A 16,289-nucleotide genomic window follows, 5' to 3' on the forward strand; every position below is an offset into this window, starting at 1 on the left:
CAGCCAAATGTCACCTCAAAGGCTTCTGCACACTGTTACAAAATAGGAAGAAAGTAACTGATCAATGTTAGGTGGTTTTATTTACTGATATAAAACACTTGAAAACAAAAAAAATTGCATAGAAGAAAATTATCCCCTTTATAGATCCTTATGACAGACACCAAATAGGCTGTGCCAGCCATACATAGACACGTAACCACTTAGAGGCCAGCAAAACAGCAATCACATGGTGTCTGGGGGCCATTGTATTCAGAACCATACACCGCTGTTCTGAGGTCCTGGCTCAGCCAACAGAACTACCTGGTCAACATAGGCCATTTGCTATTTAGCTCATAACGCACCTAAAAGGGCACCACCCATCCAGAAGGTACTTGGGCAAGCAGATGACCTCACAATATCATTAAATACAGCAAGCTTGCACATAATGTTGTATTATGACAGATGAGTCCTGAACTAATGTGTACTGTACCATCCTGTGTCAGAAGCATGCACCACAGGAGTTCCCATTCTGTGTATTCTTGCTCGATATTATTTCTTTGTGAGAACTATTTGCAGTTTTTAGCCACCCAAGTTAAAAAAATTACCCAGCTCCCAAAACATAAATCTTGCTAGAAAGCAAATGTGGACAAAGTGCTACATTGTTCTTACAGTTCCCCAGTGTCAGATGTGCTATGCCCCAAAAGACTGCATCTTGCATAGATCTGTGCCTATTTAAATGGCTGCCTGGCATCTCCATCTGGGCCAATTTCAGGTTGGGTCACCTGTGAAGTAATAGCTGGTAATATTCTTTCTTCTATTAGGCCTCACTCCCTTGTACTGCTGTGGATAGTTTCTATTGAATGCCATGAATCAATAGCAAGCCCATGTTACATCAGTACTGGAACAAATCATTCTCCCCCCATTTAAGATCTCAGTTTTAATACCCCGAGAGAGTTTTAAATTTGACAGAAGCTGTACTCCATTATCATTGACAGTACCACACAATATTTTGAAAAACAGCTCATTTTATTAAGCATTTACAGAGGTCAATGGACAATTTTCTGTTTTGCTTTCAACTCTGTTCCATCTTCTGTACAGGCTAGAACCAACAAGGATAACTGCCAAGACACAGCCAACAACTGCTGTTCCTTTCAGCCAAAGCATGTAGGGACTAGAAGCCAGGTCATCTATGCCAAGAAATAAAAAGTACATTTAAAGCACAAACATTTACTTACAAGTAAAACATGTAGCCATATCTCATCAGTTTTCACTGGTTTAGTAATGTGTGTGAGACAAGCAGTTAACAGTCTTACAATTTCATAAAGCAATCCAAACTGTACTAGATGATTTGGGAATGTAGAATTGTACAAAGGTCCATCTGTTTTAGCTTAATAAAGTTATGCCCTCCCCCCCATATGACCAGAAGCAAGCTCAGCCCTGCAGTTTCTGCATTCCAATTGCCCCTCCAGATACGAGGTCTGGTTGGAACATGTCACTACACCATGAAAACCAGATAAGAAAGGGGTTTTCAAAATGACAACCAAGTCAACTATAGGAATTCTAAAATTTGCTTCCTACTAAAAGCTTATTTAGATTTAATGACTAGAAGTCCATATATCACATAATTTTATATGTTTTTTTTTGCTGGTTACAGTATAAAAGACTAAGCCTAGTATGGCATCCATTATATACACACATATTTTCCTTAAAATTTGTATTGTGAATCCTACTGCACATTTAAGTACTGTGAAAAAAGTTTTAAACATTACATAAACAAATGCTCACCAGTCTCCACTTCAGCAAGATCTTGATCTGAATCAAAGGCATCATCCCCACTGAAGATCACAGGTCCATCAGAAGTTACAGTTAGTGATTGCCTCTCGACCGTATTAGCCATTCTCCCTGCAATAAGACAACTCTGGCTATTAAAACTGGAATCAGATCAACTGTGGAAAGTCATGAGAGCAAAAAGCTTTAGAGTGACTCTAATGCAACAACTATATCTGTTAATTAGAAGGAGTTAAACTATACTAAACATGATCCAAAAAGAAAGTATGGAAAGCCAGAAAGTTTAGAATAGGACATTTAAAGCCATCCTACTTTTCCTTTGTGGGCAGTTCACAATGCAGGAATCTGTAGCAGATGGGACACATACTGAGGCGCTGCAGTGAAAGAATACCTGTAGGAGAAAAGGCAATATCTCATCACTTAAGCCACAAAGCAAGAATCCATTTAAGGTACAAAGTATTGTATCAAAGAATCATTCCCCTTTATTGGCCAATCACTCACTTTGAGATGCTGAGGTTAACTTGTTTTCTCATCACTAATGATAATTAAAAGGCACTATAATTTTACTTTTTATTCTGTGTTCATAGATACTGGCATAAAACATACAAAATCACCAACTGTATTACCATCTTCTGCATCATAAACATATGAACAACAAGCAGAATGACTGAGCACAGGCAGTTTTCAAAGTATTAACAAATAACCAAAGAAAGAAATAGAAAGCAAAATAAAAGAGGGGGAGGGGCACAGCATTGCAGGCCAGATTGAGTAAAGAGCAATAATTCAGTGATATCCTCTGCATTCAAAACAGATCGGCATTATCAGCCCCACTGTATTCTGAAAGGTATGCTTGAGTAGTGGTATACCGTATCCAATAGAACCAAGTATTTCGGTATTTATCCGTTCTACCATCCCGGCTGGTAATAAGGTCTTTTATTGCCATAATGTCATTTACTCTTCTAAACAATTGTAACAAGGTGGGAGGAGTGGATTGTTTTCACAGGGCTGGAATACAGGCCTTAGCAGCATTTAAAAGATGTTTGAGTAGAGAAGCATCTTGTTAGACCAATCATTTAAATGTAAAAGGGCTAGCTCCGGGCTGTTACATATATCTACTAGATTCCCCGCTCCCTCCATGAACGAGACCTAGGATCTGATGCGCCTGGGGGAAACACCAGGTGTCCCAGAATAGGAGACAGTGGCGAAGGGTAAGTACACACACCAGAGACCCTGAAATAATTCTGCACAACACGGAGGGTTGTTCCTATCAGGGGCAGCTTGAGAATGGGAGATGATAGTGTCTGGAGAGGACCACATGGCCCCTGCTAACGGTAGATTGGTAATGGCTCCCTCAAGCCTTACCCATGGCTTAAGGTCTCCATTTCTGCACCAGTCTATCAATGGTCCCACATGTGTAGCCTGGTGGTACAATAGGGGGTCAGGAAAGGCAATACCCCCACACACACACTTTAGGCAACCTTAAAACCCAGCGCCGGATACGAGGGCTGTCACCCCCCCCCCCCAGACAAAGCAGAGAAATTTCTGCCTAAACCTGCATAGTACCTGTTGTGGGATATAAACCGGGAGGGTTTGAAGCAAATATAGCAATCTCAGCATAATATTCGTTTTCAGAATATTGCATCTACCGAACCATGAGAATGCATGTTGCTTCCACCTCTGCAGGTCCTGTTAACCACTGAGGACAAATCCTCAGTGGAAATCCTCAGTGGTTAACCACTGAGGACAAATCCTTAGGGATCCTGGTGCCCAAATACAAGATATCTGATTTTGCCCACTAAAAAAGGAAAGCACGGTGTCAGGGAGTCCACTAACGAGCAGGTAATGTAATGGATAATGCCTCTGACTTCTGCAAATTAGATAACACTGAATATCTATGGACCTCATGTAATAAATTAGGCAAAGAGACCCTAGGAGGGGAGGAAAAAAAAAAAAAAAAACCGGCATAGGCTGCCACTTTATGCACCTGACCATGTACAGCAATCCCATGAATACTTGGGGGTTTGCTCTAACTTGCCTCAGAAAATGTTCCAGGACCAGTATAAATGAGAGGAGACAGGGGCAGCCCTGTCGTAAAAGGCATTCTTGATAACCAAGTTTTCAACTGTCTTACCAGTCCACCAAGAGCAACCTGGGTGTTGGGATCCACAAAAGTAAAGGTGCTGACCATAAAACGCTGGTAATGGCTCGGAAAAGCTAAGTTTTCTGAAGGTGCTCCAACAGCAAGCCTTTCAGTCAGGTAGTTGTCTCCAGGAAATGGGCAACTTAAAAAACAAAATAAGCTAGTTTGTAAAGCTCAATTTATTTGTGGTAGTACATGATCCTCTCATCTAATGCTACTTACCCATTAAACAAGATTGGCCATTGAGGATCATCAATTGGATTAGCAGAATTGGTTGCCCAGCAATTGTCCAAGACAAGAACCAGGTTGGGATCATTTCGGTTTAGAATATGAACCTCCACAAAGACAGGTTCTCGGAGCACTTTTACTATGGGGTAGTCTTCTTCAGCAAAGTATGAACTATATGCTCCATCTAAAAAAAAAAAAAAAAAAAAAAAAAAAAAAAAAAAAAGATACTTACATCATGGTCAGAAGCACAGAATTCAACTATTGGGCATGACTAATCCTGTATGTCACTGATGGTCTACACTGCCATTTTTAATTAATTGTGTTATGTAAATAAGTACACAATAGACTAGTAGCAGCTTTATATGTGTTATACCAACAAGCTGCATATAGGCATTGCCCATTCTATACATCAGATCATTTACTTTTACATTAAGGTTAGAAGATTAATCTTTATGGATTGATATACATTACACCTGTATTCCATTCACCAAGGTGGCAGACATGCGCCCTTACAAGACAGGGTTTCCAGATTTAAATGAGCAAGAGGCCCTATCCCACAATAAATGCCCTTTCCTCCTGGGAGCAGGTGGGTCTGGTTCTCATGTCCAGGGGAGGGGGGCACTACATGATTCTTGCCCTTTTATTTGGGAAAACCAGATCCCTAATGACTTTTGAAGGGAAATGGGTTTGATGCCTCCTTAACTATCCAGGGTGTGTCCCTAGTCTATTGAAGGGTCAGGTTTCACAATCATGGGGGGGAACATTCCCTTTTTTAACTCGTAACAAAGGACCCCACATGACAAGCATTTTGTGCCAGAAAAATACTGTTTTTGTGATAAGTAACCCATTTTAGGGGTGAATGAATAAAGAGATTTAGTGAAAGGTTCTATTTTGAATGTATGTGCAATAAGGGATTGAAAAAATATTTAGAAATAAGGATATTTTCTTTAGGACCCCATTCCCAATTATGTTGGTCAGTTTAGAAATGGGGTTTAGTAGTAGATGGTCCAATTTATTATAATAGAAACCATGATTGAGCAAAAGTTGATTTAAGGTTTCCTTAGAGATGCATTGTATATTTTTTAGATATTACATGTTGTAGTGCCCTGTATGGACTCTTTCCCCCTAACCCCCACACCTGGTCAATAGTGTCCATCTTGCTTTAGCCACACCTGGCCATGCCCTGCCCACCATTTTCAAATGTGGGAGTTTATGAGTGACAATTGCCATACAACACATTACCTGTAGCTAGTCTCATTTCCAGAAAGAGAGGTCCTTGAGTGGACACTGGAGATGGTGGTGGGAAGGTCAGCACTTCGATTTCCAGAGGGACAACATCGGTTTTTCCATAAGTGCAGCGGACAGTTATTCTAAGTCAGAGCATTACAATCCAAATTAACAAAGTTGAACAAGCAATGGTTTGTGCCAAATGTGGAAAGGCAAGGTCATACGTTTGTATACTTCCACTTTCCAAATCTGGTATCTTACCTTACAGTGCTGTCCCTTGTGATAGAGTATCCTTGCCATGTTTGTATTACTTTTGTTGCAACAAGTGTGCTTTCATAGATCATGTATATATATATATATATATATATATATATATATATAAATGATATGCTTACATAATGGTCAAAAAGCACAGAATGCAACCATTGAGAATGACTAATCCTGTACTTCACTCATGTTCTACTCATTTTATTTAATGGTATAGGTATACAAGATAGAAGTTCACATGATAGATTAGTAGCAGTTTATATGTGTTATACCAATAAGCTGCATATCAAAGGCATGGCCTGTTCTTATACATCAGATCATATCATTAAACATGTGCATTAGTTAAAATTAAAATATTTTGTTTAATTAAATCTTATATGGATTGATCATTAACCAAGGTGGCAAACACCTCCCCCTATTAAACAGGACTTCCGGGTAAAATAAGCAAATGGCCAACATTCATAGGAGAACACAAGCCTTAAAAAAAACCCACATGACCAGGATTTTTGCAATAATCCATTTTAGGCGTGTATGAATAAAGAGATTTGGTGAAGGTTTTGTTTTGGATGTATGTGCAACAAAGGGATGGGAAAAATATTCAGCATTAAAGGAACATATCTTCAAGATTCCTTTCCTAATTATGTTGTCCAATTTAGAAATGTGACTTAGTTAGCAGATGGTCTAATTTATTAGGATAGAACCACCAACTGAGCAAAGTTGATTTATGGTTTCCTTAGAGATGCATTGTATATTTTGAGATATTACATGTTGTTGTAGTACAACTGTATGGATCCCTTCCCCAACCCCCCTCCCCCCACCTGGTCAATAGTGTCCATCTTGCTTTAGTCACAACTGGCCATGCCCTGCCCACCATTTTCAAGTGTGTGAGTTTATGGGTGACAATTGCCATATAACACATTACCTGTAGCTAGTCTCATTTCCAGAAAGAGAGGTCCTTGAGTGGACACTGGAGATGGTGGCGGCAAGGTCAGCACTTCGATTTCCAGAGGGACAACATCAGTTTTTCCATACGTGCAGCGGACAGTTATTCTAAGTCAGAGCATTACAATTCAAATTACCACAAGTTGAACAAGCCATGGTTTCTGCCGAATGTGGAGAAAGCAATGTCATACGTTTGTATACTCCCATTTTCCCCAAATCTGTTATCTTACCTTACAGTGCTGTCCCTTGTGATAGAGTATCCTTGCCATGTTTGTATTACTTTTGTTGCAACAAGTGTGCTTTCATAGATCATGTCATCAAGAGCCTGTTCAAATAGGGGAAAAAAAAAAAAAATGACCAATCTACCATGCAATTGGTTTTAGTATAAAAACAGTGACTACACCAATATGATAAACCAGCTGACTTTCTTCCATCCAACTCCCCTTCCTGGTTCTCACCAATTAACATGCTAACAATACAGGCCATTTTTTATTTTATGGTCCAAGAAGATTTATTGCCATTTAGACAGGGCAACGATCCCCCCCCCCCCCCCCCCCAACTCCTGCTTTCAGCAGTTTCTCCTCAATAGCCATTATTCAGTCTACCATACTTGTTAAATATATCTTACCTGGTTTACAACATTGCATGCCAAAGGAAATGTAAAGCCAACAAATGAGTTGGTTTTTGAAACGCTCAAACTGGGGCATGAGGTGGAGTCCACACCAATCAAACTGACTGAATCCAGTATTAAAGATGGCAACGTGAGGTCTTTGGACACAACCACCACCATGTTGTTGTCATCAGTACATTGGGCAGTCACTATAAAAAGAAATGCACGTTAGTGGAAAGACTCACCATCATTTGGCTTCCATTACCTAAAAGCAAATACTAGAGACAAAAAAAAAAAAATGAAACTTCTGGCCCTAGATAGCCACTTGATATGCCTGCAAGTGGAACATTTGTTTAAGCCATCAATAACCCTCCACTGCAGTACTTTGTGCGACACACACACACACACACACACACACTTTACATTGGGTGATATTTGCAAAGCTTCAGGAAAATCATTGTAATGAAAACAAATCTAGTTATCCATTGTTCACCTTTAGAAAATATGAATCAGATCTCAGATACCTTGGGACAAGTTAAGCCTTTATACACAGACATCTAAGGCTGGGTCTATATGGGTGTTTTTTAAAACATGTAAATGTTCCTATTGCATTTAAAGTGCTGGAAAACGCCTATGCTGCATTTTCAACTAATTTCCATATTAAGTGTTAAATGCAGGAAAATGTCCCTTTGAAATCAATAGAAGTTTTTTTTTTTTTTTTTTTTTTTTTTTTTTTTTTAAACATTGCAAGCAAGAGCCAAAAACGTGCCTCAAGGAAACATCCTGGTGTAAATTAATCCATTGGGATTTCAAACAAGGGCTTTAAAAGCCTCAGGTTAAACATTGGGGAAACAGCCCATGTGGAGCAAGCCTAAAATAGTGTTTCAAACTTACATTTATTTCCATAGTAACAGGGATTTCCAGGGTCATTTTGTGTGTAGCAACATCCAACACCTTCACAAAGCTCTCTGGACACACTTGTGTTAGCACATGGCATACGGTCAGCTCTTGGGATAGCAGCACATTCATCAATACTGGGAGCATCCATTGCTTTGGAAAAATTATAGTTAGTACAAGGCAGCAATTCAGGCAATACTGTACACACCCCTTCCTCCCTATTCCATATAATTGTTCTTTTATCAGACTGCAATTCAACTGGGATGGTATGTGATCCCTACAAATGGGGTGTTAGTTGGCCAAAGATTTGTCATGTGGTAGGCCAGACCTCTGGAATTCATTAATATATAGGCCCAAACAGGTAAAAACGCAAGCATAGCAAGGCCAAGTACAGAAAAAAAAAAAAAAAAAAAATTCACATTCATGTAATGCACCACAGATTTGGGACTGCCACACACACACTAATCAAATCCAGATTTTAAGTCAAAATTCACCTGGAAGAAGTGGGCACTTGAGATCCTTTTTGTGGTACTGGGGTTTTCCATCATGGAGAACTTCTTCTAGACTGATAGTCATAATGTGTTCCCCTTCCTGAAGTCAGATAAAAGCCAAAGTACACGTTTTAAGCAGTTGAAATAGAAATAGTCTCATCAATTGTACACCCATCCCATACCTCAATGTCCAGCGACAGGGGAAATCCCCCCAGTAGAGGAGATGGTTTTATTGCCAAGATGCTCCATATTGAGAACTTATTCAGCATGAAATTTACTGGAAATAAGAAGTCACACAAACAGAACATAGTTCTGAATGGATAGGTTAACTTCCTTTCAATGTTCTCATTCACCCCCATGAACTTGTCAGTAGATAAATAGAAGGAAATCCTCCTAACAATGCTCATATGAGCCCACCTTTGTTTTAAAATTTAATCCAAAACAAAAGCAGGTCACACCAAAGCTCAGGTAAACTAAAAGCCTGGAAATTATGCATCAACCACACCAAGACCATCATTCCAGTCTTTTCCTATTTCAACCAGAAGGTTTTCTATGAGGTAATTGAGCTCCCACCATTTTTGCCAGCTTACCTGTTCTTTGACAAAGCAGCCATCAAATGAAGCAGTAACCATTATAGATCCATCAGAATCCTGTCCTACCCATGTGCCACAGGCTGAGCTATTATGCAGATAATGAGGTTTTCCATTATGATCTAAAAAATAAAGTTATATTTTAGTAAGTTGCTAGACAAGTGCAGGTTTAGGGCACCTGAATAATATTGGCATGTGTTCCTATTTTATTCTGACAAAGAATTCAGTCAAAGTATTAGGGATTGAAGAACATTTTTAAAGCTTACATACATGCAAAACCCTTTTAGTTTTAAATAGAGCAGAGAAAGGTTAGACCCCTGTCACCATATACATACACAAACATTTTTGAATCTTCTATACTTTAGACATGGTGGCTGCATTAGCCATGGGAATGGTCTGATGGACATTTGACACTCAGCAGAAGACCTTCCTCTAAGCTTTACATGTAGTATGCATCATGGGTTACAAAATTAAACATTAAAGCCAAGACCTCAGCATGCTAGTTATAGCACAAACATAGAACTATAATCCCCCATACAGAGGTAGAAAGGTGTGGGGTTGGCAAGTCTTGGGATGCAACAACTCATTTACAAAAAAGTGCTGTGTATTAAACAACCTGTACTGCAGTCTAATAGGACCCTGATCCCATTCATTTAAAGCTCATTCTATAGTCTGACCAGTATATTCATTTACTATAAAGGCTCATTTACAGTGACTGGCACATCCACAAAAAACACAAGTAACATTGATCCTAGAAAACAGTAAATGCTACTTTTACTCACCTATAACAGATAGCACAAAGGCTGCATCATCCAGAACAGAAGGAAGAGAATATTGCATGTAATCATACCCACAGCGCAAGCGGGATGGATCATCCCAAGAATCCAAACCACCAGCCACAAAACCACAGAGCCAAAGCACCCCTACAAGAGCCAACACCATCTTTCCAGCAGCTACCAATACCAGCACTAGCTGAAATTCACTATTTATATGCTGAATCAGTAATGTGATTGGACAGCTATGGTAGTGAGCCCAGGTGTACTGTGATAGTAACAGCAATCAGGTGAGGGGCAGTTTCATTTAACTCATTTGTAGCTGATAATCTTTAGGTGATTTGTGTTTATTATTTCACAGGTTTGTATAAGGATGACTCTAGGTGATGCATCAAAAAAAATATCCTTTTGATGACTGAAACACAAAGCATTTCTATATAGATTATGAGAAGCATCCTTTAAAAATCAATAGCAACTTTAATTTTTGCAGTTTCAGATATTTAACCGGAGTTATCATCAGCAAAGAGGGACATTAATGCTGTTGCACAGCAAGGCAATGCTATACTGATTCTTTTTTTGTAGTGAAGTGTAGTGGACTGAAGTGGAGTGAACCTAAGTGATGTGGACTCAAATGGAGTGAGGTGAAGTGGACTGGACAAAAGTGGAGTGAAGTGGACTTAACCGAACTGGAGTGGAATACAGTAGTAGCTATGGTAGTGAGCCCAGGTATACTATGATTAAAGAACAACAATAAGGTGATGGGCAGTTTCATTTAACTCACTGGAGTGGACTGAACTTGAGCGGACGTAAGTGGAGTGGAGTCGACTTAAGTGGACTTGAGTGTAGTGAACTTAAGTGGACTTGTTTAGATTTGAGTGGAGTGATGTGGACTGAACTGAACAAGAGTGCAGTTAAGTGAAGTGGACTTGAGTGGACTGAAAAGCAGGGGAGTGGACTTGAGTGGAGTGGATTGGACTTACTGTTACTATTAATAGGTCAATTTTCCTAGAGAGGCCTGTAGCCGTAAGAAATTAAGCAGAGGGCCTACATGACGTAGTGCGAGGCGTAGCCCAGGGGTGTTAGGGGGTTAATAAATTAAAGTAATGCTAGGAGGGGCTGTGGTAGTGTGGAGTGTGGGGTAGGAGGGTATTAGGAATAGGATGAGTTAAAAGGGGCTGGACAGAAGTGGGAGGCACTCTTTTGGAAGAAAAAGTTCTGGGCACTCTTTTGGAAGAAAAAGTTCTGGGCCCACCCACCCCTGTTATAGTTAGAATTTGGTATTTGGGTTTGTCTTAGCGGTTGGGGTCTTGGAAGGCAGGGATCCAGTGCATTGGAAAAGTGGTGGATTTTGGCATAGGGGGATTCTCTTTGGTGGGGTCTCCCCCCTTATGGTGAACGGATGATTATGGCTCCTGAGGCGGTGCTGGGCAGCTAGGGGCCAAGGTAGAGATGTTGGAAGTCCTGTTGGGTGCAGCCTGGTTGTTTGGGTGTATAACCGGGAGTTTGGAGTTTGAAAGCATTGTGGATATTGTTGTTATGGTTATTTTTAAAAGGGGGAATTAGGTTATTGGTTAATTAGGTTAGTCAATGTATTATGGTGGTGTTGTACAATCCCAGTTTAATTTAATAGGAATAATTATTGGAGTTTTGTTATGTTATTGTATGCTTGCAAGTGTAAAATGTATTTGTCATTTATTATTGGATATTTGTTAATTACTTGAATTTTTAATTTAATGGTGGTTAAATAAACAGCTGTTTGTCAGCAAATTTAAATCTAAGATTGGTGTTTGGGTATTTAATGGTGGGGGAGTGGTTGGTAAGCAGGTGGGGTTCAGGGGGAGGTTCTGATGGTGGTGGTGGTGAAGGATGGGCTGGAAGGTCCGAGCTACCCTGGTCATGCAAAGCACATATGTATTCTACATTATTTAGAGTACAGAACTGGGCAGACCAGTTAGTGTAATGTACTGCACAGTGGGACACAATGAAGAATTTTGGATGAAACAGTGTACAGAGAGGAGCAGTCCAGATTCACCCAAAGCAAGTATGAAATGGAATGTCCAGAGTTTCCCACATTCTAAACCTATGATGTAGCCCTAGGTGTGTATCATGGCAAATGGCCTGTAATTAACCACCGATTTGCTTGCCTAGGGCTACGCACACATGTGAAATTGTGCTTGGATGATAATTGGCTCAGGGCTGATATTGAATGAGAATCTTGCATGTGTATGACGCTCATTGTTCATCATCTGAGCGACCGTCCTGGCGCATTTACAGATGATGAATGATCATAATGAAAGGGAAGCACAGCAGGGTGCTGCTCCGTCATTCTCCACTTCCCCATAGAGCAGAATAGTGCTGTATGTACAACATTTTTCATGCATTGTGCAGTCATTAGTAAGGATCGCAAAAGATCTTTTCCAACAACAACAATTACATGTGTGTGTATATAGCCCAAGTCTGTGTTGCACAATGATCACCCACACCACTTAAAATTCAATGCCTAAAAGTAGCAAGAACATGGCTACTTATAATTCACAGGTATGGAGCACTGTACAAAAGATACTGTAAGTTATAGGGCAGAGAACCTAGATCTATATTATTTTACAGGGACATTTCAGTGCCCTTGTAACATTTAAAAGTCTCACACACAGGAAAAAATGTAATGGTGTGTGTCCAATGTGCCACTTGTTCTCCTGACACAACAAGGACATTTTTTTGTATTTGAAGCAACAGAAATCCAACAGCCACATGTCACCTAAGACTTGGTTACAGAATAGGAAGAAAGTAAGTGGTAAATAGACTGACAGTTTTCTCATTAATGAAAAATATGAGATACCTTTATAGACACCAATAGGCTGTGCCAGCCAAACACCTGGGGGGGGGGGGGGGGTCATTGCATTCAAGACCATGCACCGCTGAGGTCCTGGCTCTGGCCCAGTCATTAGAACCACCTGGTCAACATAGGCCATTTGCTCAGAACAAACTCTCACCCATCCAGAAGGTACTTGGGCAAGCAGGGGGACCTCACCATCATTAAATACAGCAAGCTTGCACATAATGTTGTATTATGACAGATGGGTTCCGAACTAATGTGTACTTTACCATCCTGTGTCAGAAGCATGCACCCAGAGAGTTCCCATTCTGTATATTCTTGCTTACCATTTCCTGTAAAAACTATTTTCACTGTTCAACCACCCAAGTTAAAAGTTACCCAGCTCCCAAAACATAGAAGTCTTGATAGAATGCATATGTGGACAAAGTCCTACATTGTCCCTTCTGTTCCCCAGTGTCAGATGTGTTATGCCCCCAAAAGACTTCATCTTGCATAGATCTGTGCCTATTTAAATTGCTGCCTGGCATCTCCATCTGGGCCAATTTCAGGTTGTGTCACCTGTGAAGTAATAGCTGGGGTGTCCCAGTTGTGGAGTGCCTAGTAGAAGCAAGAACCTCACTCCCTTGTACTGCTGGAAACTATCATATTCACCTATTTAACACCTCAGTTTTAAATTTGACAGAAGCTGTACATGAGACTCCATTATCATTGACAGAACCACACAATATTTTGAAAAACAGCTCATTTTATTAAGCATTTACAGAGGTCAATGGACAATTTTCTGTTTTGCTTTCAACTCTGTTCCATCTTCTGTACAGGCTAGAACCAACAAGGATAACTGCCAAGACACAGCCAACAACTGCTGTTCCTCCACAGCGCAAGCGGGATGGATCATCCCAAGAATCCAAACCACCAGCCACAAAACCACAGAGCCAAAGCACCCCTACAAGAGCCAACACCATCTTTCCAGCAGCTACCAATACCAGCACTAGCTGAAATTCACTATTTATATGCTGAATCAGTAATATGATTGGACAGCTATGGTAGTGAGCCCAGGTGTACTGTGATAGTAACAGCAATCAGGTGAGGGGCAGTTTCATTTAACTCATTTGTAGCTGATAATCTTTACACAAAACTTTTTGATAATATTTTGTGTTTAATATTTCATGTATTTGTTAAATGATGTCTCAGTATAAGTGATGTATCAGAAAAAAATATCCTTTTGATGACTGAAACACAAAACATTTCTATATAGATTATGAAAAGCATCCTTTAAAAAAAAAGTCACTTTAATTTTTGCAGTTTCACATATTCAACCATCATCAGCAAAGAGGGACATTAATTCTGTTGCAAAGCAAGGCAATGCTAAGCTGATTCTTTTTTATGTATTTTTATTGTAAATAGAAAGTTATAACAGAGTCCAATACAACCATAAAGGGGGATATAGAATACTACATAGGTAAATAGGATACAAAAAGAAATAAAGAGACAAACAACAAGTCCCAAGTCTGAAAAATACCAATGTCAATGGCTTAGCAATGATAAGATCAGCAAACTATATTACGTTTCATCAGGTACATTAAACCAGAATGGTCAATGGCCCTCGTCTGCTAAACAGATTGTGAGAGTGATTTATTATAATACTCAATACTAATCTATAAACTAGATTCTCCGATACTGTGACAGAGACCACTTCTTAATTGTGCATCTGTTTGAAGTCAAATTCTATCATATCTCTATTGGTAATTATGTTGCAGGCCTGCGAAATGTAGGTATCCCTTACATTTAAAAATTATGTTCTGCATACATACAATGATTGTTTGGTGCCTAAATGCAAATGTCATCTAAAATTTGGGTATAACTAAAACTATCAGGTTTTAGTTTGAATGAGGAGATTACACTCCTCATAAACTTTTTACAGTGATGCAAATCACAAAAAAAAAAAAAATGTGCACTGGTTTTTGATGATGGGTCACCAGTTCACTTTGTATAGCTCTTTCTCCAGGTTCTGAAGCAGAGCGCATAATCCATATTGTCTTCATGTGATTACCAAATAAATATCCTGTGGATCAGCACTTTCAATAAACAATACTGTGTTTGGATACTGGTGAATGTACTGCTGTTACCTGGAATAATACTACAATCTACTACTAGTATCTGTGTCTTATTAGGGATATTTTCCTTCACTTCTTTTCGTGAAGATTCAACAGAAAGTGAGAGATTATATTTCCAATGTGAGAAAAAAGTTTCCCCATTACTGATTTCACTTCTATTCATGTTCTTGTTTTGACTTAGATCCTCTGGCACACAACAAAAGGATCCCAAAGTGCCAACTTCCTTTCCTTCCTTCATGCTGAGATGGATTTTTTTTGTATGCCTACAAGTGAAGTGGCCAGGCAAGCACTGGGTATGTGCGCTGCTGTCCCCTGCAAAGAGGTTGCCAAATCTTGGTCTATGGAAAAACAAACGTAATGGGTTGTGGAGGGTAAAAATATCTGAGATGAGACTAAAACACTGGAGCATACACTATTTGCACACGTTAGTGGATTTCTCTATGTGCATAAAAGCTGAAACAAAATACTGCACAAATATGAGCTGGTTGTTCAGTCTACTCTGTAGATGCATCAATTTAAAATCATCCTTGGGTAAAGTACAAACTCTTTCAATACCTTCTTCTAACTGTATACTGGCCTAAAAAATCTAATGCCCCAGTCACCTGACATTCAGACCACAAGTTTTCTGGCTTCCCTGTTTACAAAGCCATGGTCCTTCGTCAGGTTTCTACATTAGTCTCTTCCTATTGGCTTTCCAGTAGCATGGCTATTGGGAGGACCACAGAGGCAAGATGCCATTGCAAGTAAGTCAGGGACTGGCTGGAGTAGACATTCATCAGCGGTCCCCCACAGACAAAAATGACACTGGCAAGAGACCTGAATGGTGGGTTAGGGTATGTCTTCCTGCCCATGGTGAGGACAAACAGCCCTCTTAATATTGGTTAGAGGAGTGTGACATTTTTGAAAATTTGTGTCCAGAAATGGGCTTATCTATCTATCTATTACATTACAAGGTGCTGGAATGCTCTGTATTTCAATGTTAGGCACCCACTACTACTGTGCCTTCAGCAGGGGTGTAATGGGGTGGACACGCGCAGGCACGCTGTCCCCTAACTTGTTTCATGACCGCCGTATTACCGTGCCCCCTCTTCTTTTTTTAGGACTACACCCCTGGCCTTTCAGCAATGACTTATCACAAATATTGGCAACCAGCATACCATACCCAGTCCATGAATTAAGACTGGGGACCGCTGCCATGAATACTCTAGTGTTCATTCGTTAACTGACAATCTATCTATCTATCTATCTATCTATCTATCTATCTATCTATCTATCTACCATCCGTTTGTACCTGTATCTCTTATTTATCTCTCTCTCTCTCTACCTATTCTGTCTTACTTTTATTCTATTTATGTGTTTATACTTATATCCTAAAAAAGAAATTTTTAAAATTTTATGATGTAGCCCCTG

At 39.8% G+C, this 16,289-nt stretch overlaps 1 protein-coding gene across 1 annotated transcript; it reads right to left on the minus strand.

Moving 5' to 3' along the window:
- Positions 1-986: 986 nt before the first annotated feature.
- Positions 987-10,102, minus strand: LOC140325014 (zona pellucida sperm-binding protein 4-like). The gene is made up of 12 exons (XM_072403112.1): positions 9,942-10,102; positions 9,160-9,281; positions 8,573-8,669; positions 8,076-8,231; positions 7,200-7,390; positions 6,802-6,896; positions 6,552-6,679; positions 4,130-4,319; positions 3,899-4,049; positions 2,080-2,158; positions 1,765-1,881; positions 987-1,166 (listed from the first exon to the last, which is right to left on the minus strand). The coding sequence occupies exons 1-12, from the start codon at positions 10,099-10,101 to the stop codon at positions 1,009-1,011; spliced, it is 1,644 nt and encodes a 547-aa protein (XP_072259213.1). The 5' UTR covers position 10,102; the 3' UTR covers positions 987-1,008.
- Between the last annotated feature and the right edge of the window lie 6,187 nt (positions 10,103-16,289).

This window comes from Pyxicephalus adspersus, chromosome 2 (assembly GCF_032062135.1).
Source record: "Pyxicephalus adspersus chromosome 2, UCB_Pads_2.0, whole genome shotgun sequence".
NCBI classification, from domain to species: Eukaryota; Metazoa; Chordata; class Amphibia; order Anura; family Pyxicephalidae; genus Pyxicephalus; species Pyxicephalus adspersus.